Raw genomic sequence first — 23,876 nt, 5'->3', positions numbered from 1 at the left:
TGTGCATGCTCAAATCCAACCTATTCCCTGTTACTTGCATGTGACTTCACTATCATTCACCTCTAATCCATCTTGATTAATAAAGGAGGACTAAGCTTCCTCATTGCTTTCATTACTAATCAACTCTTTGACTATAAATTTTCTAGTATATCAATTGTCATCAAGATATATCCATAACTCAAATCCAATGAATTTGTCATTTTCTGAAGTTTTATTGATTAGCTATGATCATTTCATGTTTTCCTCCATGTTTCCATGTTTCTGATTCTTTCCCTTTAGATATCAAAATTTTCTCTAACATATTCAAGATACCCCTGAAGTCCCACTTTTTGAAAAATAAAATGTCTCTCTTTTTACATGGGCAAGTTTCTATTTAATTATTAAATATTTTTACCATATTACAAATTGGTATTTCCTCATACACCAGAAGAAAAAGGGAGAAGGGAAGAAGTTATAGAATATTAAAAACTGAATGAAATATTTCATATAATACTGAAGTATCTTTATTACATGTTTATGAAATGGTATAGGAATAATTCACCATATTATTTTATGTTCTAGATTAAAATCATGATAAAACATGTTAATATCAAAATAAAATACTGCTAGTATAAGCAAATTTTGTAAGACTTATGATTATGTATAGGGCATAATCTACTCTAAAAACAAAATTAAACCATCTGCACACAACCTCATATAGCTGTTTACCACTGTCACCTTTCTTAGATATTTTAAAATTAGATTTATTACACAGTGTTTTGGGCTCCTGCTCTGAATTTAGACATCAAGGATGTTGACAGTGTGTTATTTTATACTGATCCACTTTATTTTTCACAAAGATGCCCCTTATCTCAATCAGTGTCCTAATAAAATGCTGGATCCTGGCCAACTGAGATTATCTTAATCATTTCTATATTTTATTAAATCAAATTTTATTGATTTTGGTGTTCATTTACATATCTATGTACTACTGGGAGTAAACTTCACATCTCAACATGTATGTATGCTTCATTTACCCTCCATCAAAGCTCTAGTGGCAATATAAGAACACTTTAACCTCTACACTTGACCCACTTCTCACTGCCCTCACTTCTGGTAACCATTACATTTTTTACAGTGTCTAAGAGTAACATTTGTCTCATTTTGCTTCACTCTTTTACCTTCTTAGTCTATCACTGGCTGCCACAGAGAAGTAGCTCAAATAGATTTGTGGAATGAATGGGTAAGATGAATGAATGGAAGTATGAACTTAAAAAAGAATAAAAAAAATACGTAATGAGATCACAATTTCCTTAAAATAAGTAAATCTATATATATTATTTTTTACCTCATAAGCTTACTCTTTTTGATAAAGAACAAGTTACAGGTAGGGGCTATTTAGAGTTCAAGTATTTAAGTTAGAAAAATAATCTGGAGTTGCCATGTAAACAACCAAATGTTCACAATGAATGATACTGCAGTTTCCTAAATCTTGTTACTTTATTTCCTACACTTTAATGGTACTATTGTAGGAAATGGTATTATTGTTGGATTACTTACATTCAAAAATAAAATCAAAATAGCACAGGATTTTTTATCTCTTACATGAAATACAATGCATAAATGCAAATATTGTTTAAAGCTATGAAGTATATTGCTATTTTTGTTTCATGATTAACCTTTTCTTCATATTAACTTCTTCTGAAAATTGTAAGCAAATATTCTTTTTAAAAAAATTACCAGGTTTCATTACTTCATGCATTTTTATTTGTAAACCCCCTTTCTTATTCTCCCTCATAACAACATATATACAAGAATAATAAAGATAATATATATGACAGTAAGGCAAAAATCAACTATGGTTACATACTTCTGAATGCCTTTATAAAAATATTTATTTACATATAAATAGACTGAATTTCCAAGGACATCTGAAACTTGGAAGCATGCAGCATATAAAATAAGATTTGTGTAGCCAAAATGAAAAAAGGATGAAACAGTGAGATCTTCTAATTCTACTCAGAATTCAAAAAATCCCCACAAAATATTAAAAAAAAATGTAGCAAGTGTAGCATTTCAATCTGCATGCATTTAACTTTTATATCATGCTGACATGCTGACATGAATTTGATATGTTAGAAAAATTTCAACTGACAGTTATTTCCATTTATAATTTCTATTCTCTCCAAAATGTATCAAATAATTTGTATATGAGAAAACTAATTTTAGTACTATATATTTTCCCTAAAAATGAATAGTCTCGATATTGAAAATACTTTCACTATAAAAATATGACAAGAAAATCATAATTATATAATAAAACACTTTGAAATAACCTATTTAGTGCTTTCCAAACAAGCAGCCAAATTCACTCAATCACTTTCTACCCAACAATAGCTGCAATTTTTGGTCAATTTTCAAATAAAATAAAATGCAAAAACTACACATTAAAATTATAATACTTTAATTGTTTGATAAAATACAAGCTTCATGTTTGTTTCTATAATGGGCAAAAGTGTCCATATCTGTATCACTTATGTTACATAAACAAGTCAATAAACATATAGGCAAATCTTTTTCTGATGTAACGATAACGAACAATTTATGTTAGTTATAGACTTATTTCATAAGATAATTAAGACTTGAATAAAATTTACAAAGCTAAAAACATACACTTATTAAAAATAACGTTTTATAACTAGCCTTATTCACTATCAATTTGTCATTTCAGAAATCTGATGGTATGAATAGCTTCTTTCAAAACTTACATTATAACTGGTATGAACAGTAAAGCAGGGAATTTCGAAAAACTGCTATTGACTTGTCTTAAAAAACTTCATAGCTCTCGTAAAATTTTTATTTTATTTTGCTTATCATAATATAGATACTCTAATGCTGTGATTCTTCATCAGAGATTAATGGATGAACTTCAGATGATCTATAAACCCGTGAATACAAAGTAGGGCAGAACACTTGAGTGCCAAGCAGGGAGCACAAAAATGTGCACATTTTAGACCATTTCATAAAGTTTCAAAGGTAAACAAAATTACTAATTAATGTACAAAACAATAAAAACAAAGGGTTTGGGTAAATTAATTTAAATTAAGATATGTTTTCCTTAAATTAAAATTTGCTACTTAGAATTTTTCCTTGGAAAGTTATGTTAAAATTTAGATGTATTCAAACAGAAATTTCTGCTGAAAACCACAAATTTGAGTAATTTTCTCAAGTTTTTGACTTTACAGCCTAGAATTACAAAACTAGAATGCTCTCACCACACTAGATCAAAAGAGGTTTTTTTTTTTTTAATATTTTGATACACGGGATTATTTTAAACAGTAAAAATCTGAATTTGGGAGATTACCACACTAATTCATTAACTCAACACACATTTAAACACAAGAATATATCAAATCTTCACCATGCATGTTATATAGATATTAATGCAGTTAATTTGGTAAATACACAAATATTTTGATAAAAACACACACAAACAACACAGACACCACAAACTTCACTATTGCACTAGAGAAAGTAACAAAAAAGGAGTACACTCACAGATAGAAAACTTGTTGCTGTTGTCTTTCCCTGGAAACAATTTAAATCCTCTAGATTTAAAATCTATGGCCTTTTTCACTAGTTAAGAAAACAAACAAAAACATGTATCAGGAAATACAATTTTAAAATGAAATTCAAGTTAACAAATTTTGTTAGCATGGAATTATGCAAGTTAAAAAAACTGCTGTCTTAAGTCTGATAAAGTGTACCCAGAAGAAAATAAGAAAGAAAAATTAGCAACATGATCACTAGTAGTAAAATACCAAGCAGTATAGAAGGATTTTAAATACTCCATAAGGAGTATATGTACATGTATTTTACATATATACATATGTATAGGTATTTTAAAATTCTATCCATGCTTTTATATAAGAGCAAAATATTAATACTTTGTCATAACCACTTGAATTCATGAAATTTTATGTTATAAATTAAACTAGATAAAAAATACTGAGATTATAAAAGTTAAAATAGAATGAGCTTGGAGTTTTATTTTATTGTATTTTTTAGGTAATTCAGTCTAATTGAAATAAATATTAGGATACACTTAATAAAATGGTATAAAATGCATTTTATCATTTCTACCATTTGTTTTCATAGTCATTTTTCTAAATATTTTATTGATGTAAGTTCATATTGCACAAAATTTGAAAGTGAATTCATTTATTTGGAGTTATTCTAAAATATCTTTCCCTTATAAGCCTGGAATATTTCACTTCACATTACATTAAAATAAATATTATGGGGACCTTGCCTAAAAACTCAATGAAGTAATTTAAACTCAATGAAGTAATTTAAAAAATTCTAAAAACTGTTTTTTAAATAATTTGAAGGAACTTATTCCTTCCTTTTAAGTATAAATTATTTTATAACTATAATTGCTATGGAATTCTTATAGTAATAAATAATAATTCAGAGTGTAACTTTATTTAAATTTTAACTCGACTGAAAGGAAATTTATTTCATTAAAACCACATTAATTGAGAACATTATACAAACTGATCCAATGGGATATTTAAATATGAACTATTTTAAAAAATCCTGAACAAGAATGCAAGGGACATATCTAATTTTTTCAATAATAATTGAGGAATTTTCTACAAATCAGATTTATATATAAGGATGATAGCCTGAAACATTAGGCGGTTACGTTTTGATCCTGATATGAATGTGGAAAAAGCAAAACGGATTTTTGTTATTTTACAATGATCTCTCCACTAATTCTGAATTGCCATTTTACTCAATCAGTTAAAATTAAATATATTTTATTGGTTTTGTAAATGCTAAGATTATTTTCTTCTTGTTAGTACCCACAAAATTAGAACGGTAGAGAAAGGTTTACTGGAATACATGGTTAGAAATTATCTATAAAACATTCTTTTGGAGCTAGATTTAAGAGACCTGATTTTTAGCAATCATAAGGGTTTAGTTTTGGACAAGAATCTGATATTTTACTTCAGACTCTTCTCTTAAAATAAGAAGCTGAGACTTGCTGACTGCTCAGTTACTTTATAGTTCTGAGATTCTTTATTTGTGACCCTTTATTTACAGTGAAAGAATGACTACATCTCTCTCAAGTGATTTTTTTTGTTGTTGTTGTAATTCTCATCCACACCCACCCACGTGGTAAGCTAAAGTTTAGTTCTACTGAAGTGTTCAACTACTCTAAATTTAGTTCTGCCACTTGTGAATTTTCCTGCTGTCACAAAATTCTTTTTAACAAAATTTGCATTTTATATTTTGAGGCTTAACTTTAGATTCTCCCAATCCAAACATGAATTAAAGTAGAAATCCTACCTCTACTTGTATCTCCATTATAAGATAGATTTAACTTTAAATATTACAAATTAGTAGGAAGATTATTCCATGGTAGTATTAACACAAATCTGAATTTTTTAAAGAGTGAAGAAAAATAAATTAAAAGACTATAAACCCAAAGGAGAAAATTACATTAAAGTTCATGGGTCAAAGAGTTTAGTTCTAAAATGTTATCAGGAATAAATAATATCCTGTGTTGATAATCACAGGAGGGTATGTGTAAAAAAGCACATTTATATAATGTGCTTTTATCTAAAATACATTATTTGTTCAGGTGAGCTCAGTAGTATCACCTCAATTCGAAAGTATCACCTCAGAACAGACTGTTAGTTTCCTGGATCTAAATGAACAAACCATTATTATTTTTTTTTTTCTTTTTAAGCATATATGTATTAGTTGTTACTATAATACAGGTACAGAAGGTGGAAGGCCAGGAGAATAGTCATCATAGAGACAAAAAGTAGGGAAAGAAAAATAAAAATTTAAATTCACAAACATTTTTAAATAATATTAACATGTTTTAGATCTTTTTATATTCTCAATGGAAATAAAATGTAATATATATCATTTTATGAAAAAAATGAAAGGACAAATACTGCAGATACCAACTGCAAGAATATGATTTAAATCATGTATTGGAAAAATGTTAAGTCACAAGTGTGTGCCATAAAAATATATATGTTTTAATGTATTACAAGGTATATGCATAAATCTTGACATGCCATCAAGCAATGAGTGTTATTAGTAATTATATTTACTAGTAATTACATGTAACCTTATTTTGTAGTAACTATATTTAACCTTTAAAATTAACCTGGACTTTTTAGATATATCAGTAATAAGCATGTAAAATTTATTTCATCATAGAGGTAAAGTAAAACATGTCACCTTTTTTAATAAAGGTCAAGAAAATATTAAAAGACAATGTGCTATTTATGCCATTCCTTCCACTAGACTGTAAGCTTCTCAAAGTCAGTAGTAAAATACCATCCTTTGTACGAATGTATAAGGAACAAATAATTGTAAATTCTGTTTCATTTAACTAAGGCAGTTTGATAGATGATTTCCTTTGATGACCATGAATTAGGAAGGGAGGACATAATGAAAGAATGAGTGTTCCAGATGAGGCAATTTCATGTGTAAAGATATTTTTAGGTACATAAAAATTATGTAGATTTTAAGAAATTTAGAAAGTATTAAATGCAAGAGTTGTAGAAATATGCAGAAAGATCCATTTTCTTTGTTTTCCTATGACATTTTACATGTCAAACATGTTTTGTTCATTTTTGCTTCTTTGGTTTGTTTCATAACTTTTCTTAGCATAACAGAACTATTTAATAATATGCAAAAGGTCTGGAGGAAAAAAATGTTATTAATCCAAGAATCAAATTCATCCTTGATTACTTGTAATCCACTGGGAAAACCATTTTGTTTCTGCATTCCTTGTTAAAACAGTTTTAAACCACTTTAGGGGATTATCATTTTAGTATTTTCCAGATAAATTTTCCATTTATCTTGCAGAAGCAATTTAAATTCTAAAATACATTTCAAAACTTACCAAAAATTTATTTTTATGATACTTAAACCTTAATTATCTAAAGTCACATATTTAAATGATTAAAAATACAATATTCCTATCTAAATATTACTAACAAATACTCCCATATTAGTGAAGACATTGATTTTGATCCAAATATCAATATATGTGTGTGTGTTGGGGTGGGGAAACAGATGACACATGCTTTTATTTTAATGCTATAGAATCTTTGTTAGTGTAACCTGAGATTATGTAGTATTAGTAGGATAAAAAGTTAGGGAGATAGCAGCTACAGCTTTGGTACTGAACTTTAATGTTAGAAAACTGACATTATTATACAGATGTGATAAAGGGAATTGAGTATCAATTGGAGGTTTGAAAAAGATGACCTGTAAGTGATCCTTCTATTGCTGATCTAAAACTTAATCTCCTGGTTCCAAGTTCCTTATTTGAAAATTGATAGATTCTTTAAGACATAATCTCAAAAATCACATACCCATTATTTTAACATTTTATTTGTTATGTATATAGTGAAAATTTGCAACTTTGCAGAACATTTTTTTGAAAAAGAAAAAAACAGACATGTTTATATTAATAAGCAGACAATTTTTTTCATTGGAAAATTTCTGCCTCAAATTTGTATTGGATTTGCTAAATGTCATCAGAACATCTACAAATGCTTTTCATTTTCTACTTAGATTATATTCTAACAAAATAAGAAAGTTAATGTTAATGCAATATTCTAGTTTTATTTTGATCTTCCAAATTTGTAGTTTTTATTTTAACAATAACTTATCTTGCAAGTGGCAGCATCTGTGATTATAAATCTGTGATTCAGATTGTGAGAATTCATTAGAAAAGGCAAATAATTTCATTTGAGATGGTCAAATGTATTTTATTGATGGGAGGGGTTATTATTGTATTTTATTGTATTTTATTGATGGGAGGGGTTATTATTGCTTCTTTGAACTTTTAAAGTATGATAATGCTTTTCTTGGGCCTCCCTGCTGGTGCAAGGGGTTAAGACGCAGCCTATGAAGATATCCACAGCCACTGCAGAGGCCAGGGAGCAACCCACATGGCACAGCAGACCTCTCCTGACTAACCCGCTGCTCCCCTCAGCAGTGTATTTCAGTCAATTTGCCTATTTTGTTCCCCACTCTGTCTCTAGTGAATCCTCTCACCACCCCCCACACGTCTGGCCTATACCCCAGTTCTTATATGAATAAATAAATAAATAAATCTTTAACCAAAAAAAAAAAAAAAGCTTTTTTTTTGTTGTGTTTAGTACCCTGATATTTTATATAAGCCCTACTTTTTATTTTTAATTAATTATATTCTTATCTTTACCTTTAAACTCAATGAATAAACTATACCAATGAGAAAATTATCTGAAGTGATTTTTTGGCTATTTAAATTAGTATATGTGAGTATTTGACTTTGAGATTATGGCACAGCTCACTACTGACATCGGGTTCATTTACCTATTGACAATCATGAACTAGAATTTTATTACAAGTCAAGATAATGTTAAAACCCAGTATATTACTTGTGACATTTCTCTCATTGGACTGGGAGCTGGAAGACCTGTGTTCTAATCCCATGAGACATTGGACGAAGTGTTTAAATTTTCTATTCATTTCTAAGAAATTATTTTACCCTTAGCTCTTTAAGTGTAGGGGGAAAAAAGGAACAAGTAAAGGCTAATTTAACCAGAATTCTCAATACTATCTCAAGATTGAAATGTGTTCAGAGATTGTAAAAGCATATAACCTAGTTCAAAGGTAAATTTTGTTCATTGTGTCTTTACAAATAAGTAGTGGTTATTTTACATCTGCATCTACAAAATTTAACAATTCTTTCTACACATATCCTGGCATAATAAAAAACCTCTTCAGAACATATTTAGCATAGATAATGCTAATTGGTCACTCCTCTATCATCCTAAGAGGAAAAAAGATTAAGAATTTATACTGCAGACAGAGTAAAAACTAGCTAGTATCCCTGTGGTGTCTGCTTTACCAGCTTTCATATAAGGTTTACCACTGGATGTAAATTGCTGAATAAACAAGTATTTCCTTACATGTTTCTATATATGATTGTAAAAGGTGATCAGAAGTATGTTCAATCAGATCATGTTTCTGGATTATACAGTAAAGAGATGTTAATAGAAGATACAGGAGCACATTAGTATGTATCACATGAATCTTTGTGGGAAATATTTTCTTTCACAATATGTTAAAATAAAAGGATAGAGTGTATAGAGAAATCATTTGATTAGAAAAGTAGTGGTGCAACCAAATACGTATGAAAACATGGAAATATTCATTTATGAAGGCCTGAACTTTAGATGTTTGCAAGATTGAAAATATTCTCATTTATGTTTTTAAAGATTTATGCATACAAGAGCTGGGGTACAGGCCAGAGGTACAGGGGGTGAGAGGATTCACCAGAGACAGAGTGGGGGACAGAATAGGCAGATCTACTAAAATACACTGCTGAGGGGAGCAGCGGGTGAGATAGGAGAGGTTTGCTGTCCCATGTGAGTTAGCTACTTGGCCAGGTGGGCCCAGGGATAGAACTCATGCTACAGTGGCTGCGGACAGCTTCAAAGTTTGCATCTTAACCCTTGCACCACCAGGGAGGCCCCAAAATATTCTGATTTAAATGATAAGACAGGACCAATTTAATTTCATAAGTAAATTAAATGTATGCAATTTTATAATATTTTAATATATTCTCCCATTTAAAAATCAAAAAACATGCAATACAGTTCAGATACCCCAACATTTAAGTCCTAAACTTTTATTTATGCTACCATGATAGTTGGAAGCTAGCACTAATTCATGCATATAGAATATAAGTGTATAAAATTTATGAAGTACCTAATTTTTAATTGAAAGAAAATGTACAGTTATATATTATACCACTATGCTTAGAAGCTACAAAAATTCCATGAATTGGAACATTATAGGGATTCAGTAAATGTATTTAGTATTACCATTTATAATTTTGGGATCTAGTGAATTTCAGAGGACATTTCAACTGGCAATGCAATATACTAAATTTTTCAACTATTTTACATTATGTCTTTTTTTTTTTTTTCACTGTGCAGGGGTGTTATAACAAATTATATCATCTACTTTCCCTGGATTTCTAAGCTAAACTTTATTTTTTTTTATACAGAGTTAGAAACCTTCCAAGTCCTTTGACCAAAATAGCAAATTTAGTAAGAATGTGTAGAAACAACTTTAAGTATATTATCATATTAGTTTTTATGAACATACATATAGAGACATTCAGCATATTTTAAGCTGTCTTGTCACAGAGTGATTTTTCACTTTCATAAAAGATGATTCTGAAGCTACAAAGTTGAAGTAAAAGATTATGAAGCTTAAAGTAGTACTAAGATCAGTATAGAGCCCTAAATCTTTGGTATCTTATTTTCAATCACTTCAAACTGTGAAATAAGTGTTTTTATTTTCCTTTTTTTGGTTTGGAAATCTGAACAGTGGTGAGTGTGAAAAGAAGACACCGTATTTTATAAAATCAATTTGTTACTTATTAGAGATCTTTTGCATTCAATTAGTTCTGTTAAATTTTGTTAAAGAGCACTGGGATGAAGTACATAATTGGTTGAAAATCATGCAACTACTTATTAAATAAAGACTAAAATTTTGTGTATGAGTTTTCTTTCCTCCCCAAAATGGAACAAATTCAGGAATCTATAACACTTATGTAGATACAAGCAGATGCAACTGAAGTGCTTGGTGTAACAGGTCTTACAGTTATGGTGTTCTGTAAAATGTCAGGATTATATGAAAAATGTGAGATTTTTATATTCTCTTTAGGGATTCTTATAATTGCAAAATAAAAGTCACCATATGGGAAGATTTGCCATTAGTATGGTTCACAGATACTTTTAACACTCTTAAAACTGTCTGACTTTAAGTTAATTAAGCTTCTCATCCTCAGTTTCAAATGAAATAACATTTTATATTTTCTGTAATCCTGAAGTTAAATATTAAGAACTACTTCATTCATTTCCTTAGACCCTTTTTGGTTTTGACACATCATATTCTTTTGAATGGAATTTTCTTTTTGTCTTTTTTTTTAATAATTACTATTCATCAGACTGAGATCAGTATACTATATCATTCCACTACAAAATTCCTCAATACGGTGAATAATATTAAATTAAAAAAATCCAAAACCAGTATTACTATAAGTAACAATATTATCCATGCCTATTTCAGATTGTTACATTTTATCCAAGTTCTTCACTAGAGACCTTGGCATCACCACTTGATTTCTGTTTAAAGTAATTATAGAAGGGTTGTAACAGTTGCACTTGATGCTGAGTAATGCTACTAAATTCATGACTAGGGAAGAAGCAAAGTATTCATCATAAACCATTGATGTTCTATATTGACCATTTGCCTTTCTGTATCAATATGCTTTCTCATTCTTTGTACAAAAGATTTATCTGCATAGGCTACCTCCTCCTCTGAAAACTATGGAACTGTATTAGCACCATTGACATCTAGGAGATTGTTACAGCAGATAATTAAGTTTTACACCAGACCTACTGAATTAGAACTTGTGGTGTAACACTATTCCCAGGTTATTTTATGGACATCTAAGTTTGTGTAGCACTGGAATCTATTCATAGATGCCCATATTCACTGCAGAATTCTATCAAGAGGTTGGAGGGAGAGAGGAAAGTACTATCAAGATTAATCTGCAGGGTCTCTTAACATTATGTTGACTGGAGTGGGAAAGGACCCTTAAATGAAGATCATTAATATTTTATGCCAATCTGCTCTACCTGTCTCTTTAGACTATACCCTGTCATCACAATGGGTGGGGAATGGTGACAGCCTAGATGCTACTACTCTAGATTACAATAACATGATCCCTTTTGTTTCTTTTACATCCTTATCCTTTGGGTCATTTGCATACTCATTAGAAATATCCTTTCTATTAGTAAACCTTTCTTGACTTAGTCTATTCCATTTATTCCCAGTGGATTCTGATGGGTATAAAACTGGTAAATGAAAATCATTAGGTATTTGAATTTTCAGGTAGTATATTAAATAACACCTTAAGTTGTCTGTGACCACACACTTTTACTTCAAAAGATACATCTAGGTAGAGATAAGGGTAGCTGCTACTCATTGTACCATTGGCTGCTTACTTTTTCTCTAGTGAATATTTTGAAGACTTCCTTGTTTTCTAGTGAATATTTTGAAGATCACATAACTATGCTCTTTTCTACCAATTATCTCCCAAAGAAGCACTGGGAATTAAAACAGGGATAGAGTAGACAAAAAGTAAGTTGAGTTGTTTATATTGAAAGTGTGTCCCATCCGAAGGATAAAATTTATAGGATAAAATATGGGATTCGTAGTAGAAACTTGAGTTGAATTGTTACACATTACTTTTGCATAATTTATACATTAGATCAATATGAATACTAATAGAGCTATTTATATCAGTTGTTTCCATAATTCTTTAACACTACTGCATTTAAGCTATATATTTTATTTCTAAGGTAATCAGTTACCTAATAAATTTAAAATCTGTGCTAATTGCTTTCTCAATTTCAGTATGTTTACCTTATGAAGTTTTTATATAACAAGAGCTTATTTTCTTATTAAAAAGGCTCCAGGAAAGGGATGCATCATTCATTGGTTGTGTGTCTAAAACATAGGTTCCCTATGCCTACTGTCTAATTTCAATGACAAAATAATTATTCAAAATGGGATTACAGATGTATAAAGGAAGGAGAGTTAAGGAGATTGCCCAAGGTCATACACATGTTAGTAAAATATATTCACTTAATTGAAACTGAAACTTTAAACCTAATATTTATACCACCACTTGACTATGAATAACAGCATTACACATATTCAGCCTTTATGGGACCTCATTTGTTTGCAATGAACGATAATATAAAATTTGAATCATCAACAAGATCTGACTAGGTTTTAATTTACTATGAATCAGATCCACATTAATTGAATTTAATATTGAGTAAAGACTCCTTACTTACTGATATTGCCAAATATAACCCCACCACTTGAAGTCCTTAATCATTTATTTTAAAAGCATAAACATGAATTTTGAAGAGTATAATGAAAAAAACTACTATATGATATTCAAATAATCATGTATTTGTTTTAGTTGGGTCATCTTTGCATTCCTTTCTTTCTAATGGGAAATTCAGAAGAATTGATGAAACATTGAAAAATGAAAATAATTCAAATTCCTCATCTCCAGATAAAATCAATCTAGGAATTCATGTCCCTTTCATCCCCTTTGACATTATGAACTGTCATTTGAAGAAAATTTAAACCAAAATAAATCAAGTATCAACAGTAAAAAGCAATAGATCATGATTTTTAATACACATGATACAATTATGAAGAGAAAAATATTCTATGCAATGCACCCCAAATCTAACACCATGCTGTTGTACCATATATGGAGGTTCTGTTCCTCCTAAAATTGTAAAGCTTAATTATGTGATTTCACTCTATGCACAGCAGGGTATCCATATGCTCCTGAAAACTCTATGCAAGGAAAGCAGCTTGTTGAAAAAGTGGGTGAAAATGCCCTGAAATAATTTTGAACAAGATAAAAATGTCTGTACCATAGGGCCATTTCTTCATATTCTAAAAGGCAAAGTGGTTTGCTTTGGCACCAGCTTTGAGCACAAATAGAAAGTCTATCTCCTTCAACATATTTTAACAAGGGAAAAGATTTAAAAGTTACAAATGTTACATTCACTGTGACCATCTCATTCACAGGTAATATAATCAGCTCTGGAAACAATATGGGAAAATCAGTTACAAACAAAACCATTTTCATCTCGAACATTTAGGTTAAGCCTTCTCTTTTAATCAGTACAGTACATTTTATTATATTGTTCCTTGTTTGTTCATTCTATAAAAAATGAGAAATAGTATGTTAATATAAAAATAAACCATCAAGATGTCTAATTAATGATTACTGAGGAACATAATGATGGGTTTAAAAAACAGATAAAAATAGCACTTTGAAATAAGACAACTGTTAGGGGGTGATGGTTCCAGTTAAAGTAGAAAGGTGTATGCTTCCTAAAATATACTCATAGGAAAACCAAAACGCTGGGTCATAAGAAGTTCTTAAAATTTCTGTATAGAAATAACTCAAAGCATGGTTTGAGGAGTAGCATTGGATAAAATATTAAAATGGTTACTTTCACATTTGTCATTGTGAAAAAATATTTTTCAGTGATTAATATTGTGATAAATGTCCTCAGACATTCAAAGATTTTTATCTAATACCTTTTAGAAAAACATAAGCCCATTTCCAGTAAATTCTAATATTTTATTTTTTCTCTTTTTTTCTCCCTTAAGGCATTTTTTCAACAAAATGTAAACAGAATGAATATATAAAAACATATTAACTGTTATGGTTTAAAGACATAAAAACATATTTACTGTTACGGATGATACTCTTTGATAGTTACACAAACATGATGAAATGCGTAATGGAATAATGAAATGAGAATACTCAATAAATAATCATGTAATAAAATAATAAATTGGTACATTTCTGGACATGGACTTCTAAATTGCTACAAATATCAATATTATTTTTATTTCTCACAAAATAATATAATTAGGAAAAAGTCAAGAGAACAATGAAAGAAACAAAATGAAAAGATATTGATAAAACATGCAGTAGTCTGTATTTATATATAGTACACATCCACCTATATTTTAAAAGTTCCCTATTTGCTAAATAATGTATTTTCTTTAACAATATTAAACAATTACATTAAAATTAATAATTTAATAAGGTACCTGAGAAAACGATATTTAACCAGATTTTTTTTGGAAGTTATAAATTTTCCATTCTGTAATTACTTATCTAAGCATGCATGAAAATCAGTACATCAGATAGTCTCAAGAAGAAGGTTCTGGGAATTCAAGCAGTCAAATACAATTTCACCATTTATAAAATATAGAAGATAATGCTTAATTATTTAATCATGAAAAATTTTGATTTGTAATTAATTTTGGTATTCTTCTTTTCACTATGTTCTGCCTCCATCTATCAGTTAGCTTTTCAGAGATCTGAAAAATGGCAAATAAAGGGAACTAAAACCTCATGTCTTTTTTTTTCATTTTTGCTATTAGATTAACAAATTTTAAAATAAAATTCATTTCAAGGAATAAAATTTAGAGTAAAATTTAATACATGAGTTAAAATTTGACTTGGAAATGTTTTCCCACTCATTGATTTTTCCAGTAAAAGAACTGATGTTATCAGCTCAGTCATTCTTAAGTGCTGACAGAATTAATTATTATCATAAAGGTTGATACAGAATTAAACTCTGCCCTAAAATATATCTGAAATTCTAAGGAATCCCTCATGTTAGAGTCACACGTACAGTACTTAAGTTTAGTTTTTACTATATTATCTGAGAGAGTTCATTAACATCGTGATGATTCTAGTGGAGAAGATCTCATGAAGAGTGGACAGAGAGCAGGTGCTGTTTGATTTTTATTCTATCTCTCCATGATAAGGATCCTCATGTAAGTTCTCGCTGTATTATGTATCAGCATGACATATATCCCTATTAGAAATGCAGAATCTTAGACTCCACCCTTATCCCATGAAGTCACAATCTACAACAGAACAAGACTGCACGGTGACTTGTGTTAACACTGAAGATTGAGACTTAGAATCTAAGTATCTATTAACTACAAGTATCTATTAATTGCACTTCTATATACCTTACTAATTTGTCTGCCTGTTCTAATTTACTTAAAAGTACTTCTTCAATTTCTTACTAGTGTCTTTTTAAAAGTACTTTACAATACATCACCACCCCGCTAAAGCCCACCTATGGTGACCTATCAATGCTTCATTTAGTCTAAAATAAAATTCTACCTGTGCCTCAGAACATTCATTCCTGGTTTCTAAGCTCATCTCTACTACTCTTCTCCTTGTTCACTCTAGGCATCCTGGACTTTCTTTCAAACAATATTCAAGTTCTTGGGCCTCCCCTGGTGGCGCAGCGGTATAACGCTGGACTGCGGAGCTGCCCACAGCCTCTGCAGCACTGGTTGGATCCCTGGCTGCCAGCAAGGGTCCCACATGGCATAACAGACCTCTCCTGCCATGCCTGCTGCTCCCCTCAGCAGTGTATTTCTTCAGTCTGCCTGTTCTGTTCCCTACTCTGGCTCTGGTGAATTCTGTCACCCTCCGCACTTCTGACTGTACCCAGTGCTTGTATAAATAAATAAATAAATCTTTAACAATATTCAAGTTCTTTCTAGATACCTGTTTTTGTTGTCTGCTATGCCTTCTCCTCTGACTTCAGAATGCCTATCTCCATGCTGTTATTTGTTCTCAGTTTAGAATATATCTACTCAGAGAGGCCTTTCCTGGACATCTAAACAAAGGTAGTGACCCCTACATCACAAGGACTATTTTAATTTTCTGCACAACCATCACTACTTTTCAGTAATTATTTATTTGCTTATTGTCTTTTACTTCCCACTTGAATATAAATTTAATGAAGCAGAATCTACTCAGTTTTACTCAATGATGTATACTTAACAATTGGAACAAAGTTTGGTATATAAGTACTTAGGAAACATTTGCTGAAGAATGGAACAAATTAGGAATTTAAAAAAGGAAGGAAGGAAAAAGAAAGGAGGAATAGAGAAGAAGGTAGGAAGGAAAGGAGACAAGGAAGAGGGAGTGGGGGGGGAGAATAGAATTAAAGGAAGAAAAGGAGAGAGACAGGGAAGGAGGGAGGGGGAGAAAACAAAAAAAAATAAGAAAGTAAAAGTTCTTGAAAATAGTAACTGTCCATCTTGGACACTATGGAAAAGACAAGACAGGGTTTATCCTCAAATGGAAAGTTTTTGGGATATAAGTCATATAGAGGACCACTGGGCACTGGAAGGAATATACATATGACTGGAACAAAGAATGTGGCAATATCTAACTTTCCTGATGGTAACACTGGCCACTTCTGTAATTATTTTAACATTGGCTACACAATTAGGTAAGCATAAAGATAAATCCATGCCAAATCAAACATCAAGAGGAAATAGATGATGATAATAAAAATGTCACCTAATATGCAATATCTCAGGATAGATTTAGACTCTTAGGATTAGAAGACAGGAATTATATTATTGAGATATTCTTTAATGTTTAAATTGCTTTCTAAATATCCAATCTGTCCATAACACTATGTTCTTTTTAATGATTGCTTTCTGAAGCACACACTCTATACTTGAACTAACTCAATATTAGAACAGTCTTTATAACAAACTATTTTTATCTTCTTGATACATTTCATAAAATTCCATACACTAAATTCTACAATATATGCCTGAAAAAATCTGAACTTTTTTTACATGTGACAACATACCACATATTTAAAGATAGGTATAAGACATCCACAATATGTACCATATACATGATATAGTAATTTGACTTGACTAATAAATTTTCTATATGGTACTATCTCTACAACTTTTCATTTGAAAATATAGAATATCTTATTCTTCTTTTAAATCTATCACATGCATAGCACAGATATATGAAATGCTTAATAAAACCCTCCTATTGATGGACATATATTACACTGTCTACAGAGGAATACAATGGTGAACTATGGGTGTCTTACTGGTGGGTGTGGTATGGTATGGTAACAACACCTGAGGGAGAAGATACTATACTTCTAATATACAACCAACAATGAAAGCCAAAGGTAAAGCGAGTATATATACAGATTGATAAAATATCTGAGTTAATAAATAAACTTCCTCAGAGTGATACTTCTTGTGAAGATTAAAGAATGAAAAATGTAAACAACATGTTTTTGATTTACAAATTTATATTCTAGAAGAGTATTAATGGCATTTTTTTGAAATAAGTATTAATATTTGCAAACAGTTTAAATATTTGAAATATATTTTAAGGTAAGAAAAGAGTCTAACTGAAAGGCATATGGCAGGCACCTGTGAACTGTTAATTTCACACAATAGTGTTTTGTCTTATTACTGTCATGTTTTTGAACAAAGATATTACATATGATGTAATTTTACTTCTGAAGTAAACTGGAAATGTAGTGTAGATGCGTGTCTGATAGTCTGGTGTCTCCTTTTTTTTGTTGAATATTGTAAACGTACAGATGAGTTTACTTGAAAAACATTGCTTATAATAAATTTAAAAGTTCCTGCTTTGTATTAAAATTGCTGAGATGGATAGTTCTATGCTAAATTTACTCCTCTTACCTTAAAACAGGAAATAATAAAGAGCTGCATTTTAAAAATATGATTAAAATTGGTTTTCTTTTAAGCTGCTCTCATGGGGGGCATATGTCTACATTAAATTGGATTTCATATTATTTTGTACACTAAACTAAAACTGTTTCATCTTACTGATATGATTGATAGTTATTAAACTTACTATGGAAGAACTGACCTCACTAATTCAAAACAAACAGCATCAACAGCTATAAAATGCATAATACATAGTTGACCCTACAAGATGTTATATATTTACCTTTTCTCCTTAAAAACATCAACTACAAGGCTGCTCAATAACAGTGGACAGAACTTGTGTATACAGGAAAAAAATAGAAATAACATTCGTTCACATACACAAAAAAGCCAAAACTGTGAAATTAAGTGGAGTAAAGCACATTTTAAGATATTTTATATGGTTTCACTATAAATATCTTGGAAGGAAAATTCTATTGTGTTTATAATTTATATTAATTTAATTAAGCTATTTGGTTTTTGTTGTTAATTTGTATGAATTTTTATAGACCTTTAATATTAACCCTCTGATAGTTATATGATGTGTGAATATTTTCTCACATTCAGTAGGATGCCCTTTTACCCTACCAAGATATTCATTCACTGTATAAAAGCTTTTTAAGTTAAGATAGTCCCAACTGTTTATTCTTGTTTTTATTTCCTTTGTCTTAGGGACTTAAACTACAAATGAGTGAGCAAATAATTATGAAATGATTCCTTTTACAAGTGCATCAAAATAACTAAATACCTAGGATTTACTCTAACAAAGAGCTGAAGGACTGATACAATGAAACTATAAGACACTATATTAAAGGACATATAATAAGACATAAAAAGATGGAAAAATATTCCATGTTCATGAATGGGGAGAATAAGTACAGTCAAAATAACAATTTAATCAAAATGACATATATAAGATTTAATGCAATCCCTATAAAATTCCAATAGTATTCTTCCTTTATATTATTTTAAACTTCCTATCACCTCATAAAGACTTTGTATATTTTATGAAACTTTAATAAATGAAAGAATAAATTAATACTAACTTAGCAGTAAAAACCTGGTTTTCATAAGTCTTTGTCAGGTCATACTTACTTTTATAAAATAATGTGTTATATTAGATGATCTGAAATATTTCATTTAATTCTAAAATATAAAATTCTAGAAATTTAGGGTATTTTACTTACTTTAATCATATTAGGTTATGCTATATTAAGTCAAATTTGAGTTGAAATCACTTTAGGGATTTTCAGAAAATGCAGTTTAAGTAAATATTAAGAAATAATCTCAAAAGAGATTGTACAGCTATGGTAGTAAACTATTCTGGTGAAAAATAAAATACCATTGGATCTTATCCAGATCTAATCATAAATATTTTGTAATTAAAACCTTAATTGTCTTTAGGTTTATTTATATTAATGTATAACTTCCTTTAAGCACCGTTAAATACTTCCTTTATATATTTTGGTATAGACTCATCATTTCTATTCAATGCATTTTTTTATATTTTATTGACGTAAACACAATATACTAATGTAAAACTTTTAATGTGAACCTTTAAAGAATGAGTTTTAATATCCTCTGTGGAGCCTTCCTTGAATTTTACATTTAGAGGTGGTCAGTTGCTCTCCTTTATTCATTTCAGAAATACGGTGCTGGCAGATGTTTCTATTAATAAATTTGTATTACTCTTTTTTAAAACTTACATAGACTACATAATGACATGGCATGGTCCACACTGTTCATCCTTAATCCTGTGTTATTATTATTTTTAAAGATTTATTTATTTTTATACAAGAGCTGGGATACAGCCAGAGGTGCAGGAGGGTGAAAGGATTCACCAGAGACAGAGCTGGGAGCAGAACAGGCAGACGGACCTAAGGCACTGCTGAGGGAAGCATCGGGCACAACAGGGGAGATCTGCCATGCCAGGTGGGAATCTCCCTGGCCAGAGGGGAATCAAATCCTCGCTGCAGAGGCTGTGGACAGCTTCACAGCCCTAAGCGCAACCCGCTGCGCCACCTGGAGGCCCCTTAATCCCGTATTATACAGTAAAATGTCATGTGCATAGCAAGAGTTAAAATATATTTGCTGAATAATAACACATGTATTAATAATTGTTAAACACTTAAGACAGTAATTATGCTAAATTACTTCACACTAAACTTACGAGGCAGATATTCTTAGTTATGGGAAATTGTAACGCTGAGCTTTGAAGTTATTGCTAAAAGCAGGTAACTGATAAGGTGCAAAATGTACACTCAGTCTAGTTCTCTCACCTTGAAACTAACCAATGATGTGGGAAATATGAGAGAAAATACCTAAAATAATACTTTTGGGAGAAAATACCTATGATGCTTGCTGGTTCTTCTACCCAGTACCATGTTGAAGTCTCACGATAACCCTCATATAATACTATTACAAAGATATGGAAATTGAACATTAATATTCCATGTGACCTTCACAAGGTCTCACACGTAGTAGGTAACAAATTAGACTAGAATCTAGTCAGTGCAAATGCAATTGTCACTCTGAGGACTATCTGACACTAATACAGGAAGCTGGTGTGGTATTAAACAAAGTTTAAAGAATATCTTTATCAACATCATTTACTAGTATGTTCTTTTCTTTTGCTTCTTTTTAATCTCAATTTTAAAAAACTCTTTAAATGCAGAAATTTGGGAATGGTATTCTTTCAGTGAGAATGAATAGACAGTGAAAAAAATTACAAAGATAACAAATTGAATTATTGATATTTTAACTATAGCACAATAGGAAACATTGGAATAATACCTTGGAGAACTGAAAATATTTTTGATGAATATTACCTTTTCAACTTATTCATTAATTGCACAGCTAGTTATGTTAGTTATAATAAGAGTTTTAGTGATATTTAAAAGACCACTTAATTGACATTTAAAATTTCTAATAAATAACTGCCTATACTCTCTAATTATCCCAGTATTCCAATTGGTAAGGAACACCAGTGTAAAGCAGTATTTGTATTATTATTTGATTTCTATAATAAAAATAATTTCAAAACCCACCTGGCTTTTATGAAAGCATGAGAAAATGAATACAAGGGAATTTTTCATTGTTAGCTCATGCATTTTGTTAAACAGGATGGAAAACCTAAGAAGAGCATTTTTTCTTAATTAAAATTTTAATATTTTTTATAATTTTTTGTTTCTGGATATGAAGAGAAATTATCTACTTGGTTAAGAAAGTCATAAATTTTAACATGGTCTTTATACTTTTATGGGTAGCAATATTTAAGGTAGGAAAGTGAATAAAGCTAAGCAAGGTATTATCAATTTAATATTTTATAGGTGATTACTATATGTTAGGAATTAAGTTTGGAATTGCTTATTATTAAGGAAAATTAAAGTTAATTTACTTCAGTATGAATTCTGATGGAAATGAGCTTCTGAGACATTTCTGTATGATTTTTAAATCAATTTATATAAGATGTCTTGATTTTTCTCCTTAATGTATAATAAGCATTGAATGGTTTTCTATTACTCACATCATGCTCTGCATAAAACATGCCTATTCACACTATATACACCATAGCTAATTTAGAGAATATATGACAATGAGTTGGAGACAGAGTTAGAGTACATATTTTGTAGTTTAAATATGAAGAATTAATTATTTCCACTTATGCATATATTTACATAAATGAAAAACTGTATTTTTTTTCTAAACTGCTCAATGAAACTTGCTACTAAGAGACAGAAAAAATATGCTTGATAATTTTGTAAAAGGTAAGCATGTTTTAATTGACCAGATAATTCAATATGACTTAGCTTTATGGTACTTTTTTTTCTAAAAATTAAACTTGGAAGTTTAGGAATATTTAAAATTTGGAGCCATAATTTCAATCAATAGCTGTTAACATTCCCAAATGTCCTCAGTATAAAATGAAATCAGGCAATAGGTAATTTAGAAATAGAGGCGTAAACTACATAAAATAATCACCAGACATGTTTCCATCTTTTCCCTATTAAATCATCTGCTTCCTCAGTTTGTAATTAGCAGTTGTCTAACATAAAAATCTCATGCAAATACTGTAAATCATTAATGGAATGTATCATCAGTGTGTAAATATGTAATAGAAACTGAACAATTCATGTTATCTATCATCATAAAATATGTAATAAGCAACAGACACTTTCAGTGCTTGCTTGTTCTATGGATAATGCCTTTTATGCACTTTTCTTTCTACATTTGCCCCCTTCCCCTCTCCAAAATTTACATTGCACTTTGATATATTTTTTTTTAATTTTAATTTCTGTGCTTTCAAATTACTCAGGTTTTGGCTGTTACAGCTATATTTTCCAGCTACTTTTAACTCTTGTTTTCTGTCTTGACTATCTTTCAGCTAATTCTCTAATTAGAATCATTAGCAATATATACCTTTGGTTGCAACTAAATGGGCACAAGTAAAATAACATCCAATACCTCTATGAGTAACAACTGCAAGCTCTTTAGTTCTTTCTATCTGTTCAGCATTTCTTGGTCTTCTCCTTGTACTTTGTGTATCTGCTTGATGAGGAGAGAGCCCGTCCTTGGACATGTTGGAGTCCAGACCTGAATTTCTGAGATTCGTAACTTGCACTCGCTGTTCCTCGGAAAGTCTATGGATGGTGACAGCTGTAACACTGGATACAGTAACATCTGCAGATGTGCTAGCAACAGCAAAAGCACCAGTGGTAGTCCTGTTATGCTCCTCTAACTCACCAGTGGAGGTAGTGTGGGTCAATGTAGAAGAACCTGTGGGACACAGTAGCACTAGATGCTAACTTTTTCTTTTAAACTTTGTTTTTTTTTATTTTTCTGATAAGTTTAATAAATTATATCCCCTTCTATTACCTTAAGGATAATCAACATGAAGAGGCAAAACACAAACACACCACTAAAATGTGAAGTGAACCAGATCTGATGGTTGGTTTATATCAATCAACCTAAGGATAGATATTACACATGAATATACCACATTTTAACTGTAACATATTAGGGGGACAAAAGTGACATAGTAAACCCTTTAAATGGCCCTGAATCAATCTTCCTTTTATTTATCTACAAATGAATTTTGCAACAAATGCCTGGCAAGTGACAAATTTTGTCAGAGTCAGTAACTATGCAAGCACAATTTCTCTCAAAAGTATGCTTTGAATAGTCTATGCCATATCTCTTCATAAATTCTGTGAAAAGAACCGAAATTTTTTACTTTAAGACAAGCAAGTGAAGACAATTTAAAATCAAACCCAAAGTGAAAACAAAATGATATAAAAAATGACACTGAAATAACTATGTAAATGTCTATCATTTTAATTTGTGCATAGAAGAACTGGGATCTCTGGTGAATCCTCTCAACCCCCACATCTCAATGTCTACCTTAATCTTATTTGCCAGAAAATACCCAACATGGGTTAAATACTCAATGTTGTGAACAATATATCCTTTATATTTTTTTCACTATTGAATAATATTTTCACTATTTTCATTCATTATATTCTACTAGTGAGCCATATTTCCACTGCTTTAAATTTTGAGGTGAACATATTTTCAACCAATAAACATTAAATCATTTTATTTACAAATTATTGAAAATTTTACTATCATCAAGAAACCTAGCTTTA

The 23,876-nt window shown here is 30.2% G+C and overlaps 1 protein-coding gene across 1 annotated transcript in view; it reads right to left on the bottom strand.

Moving 5' to 3' along the window:
* The window catches only part of CSMD3 (CUB and Sushi multiple domains 3), a gene marked incomplete at both ends in the record, with an annotated part of 827,299 nt that overhangs the window by 471,749 nt on the left and 331,674 nt on the right, over nucleotides 1-23,876 (bottom strand). Inside the window, 2 exons of the mRNA XM_084229760.1 lie at nucleotides 3,538-3,615; nucleotides 22,696-23,007. Of these exons, the coding sequence (XP_084085886.1) occupies nucleotides 3,538-3,615; nucleotides 22,696-23,007 (390 nt within the window). The remainder of the gene's footprint in view (nucleotides 1-3,537; nucleotides 3,616-22,695; nucleotides 23,008-23,876) is intronic.

This window comes from Talpa europaea (assembly GCF_964194135.1).
Source record: "Talpa europaea genome assembly, chromosome: 3".
In the NCBI taxonomy this organism is placed as follows: domain Eukaryota; kingdom Metazoa; phylum Chordata; class Mammalia; order Eulipotyphla; family Talpidae; genus Talpa; species Talpa europaea.
The sequence above is the reverse complement of the archived record's forward strand: the minus strand, read 5'-3'. Positions and strand labels throughout refer to the sequence as shown.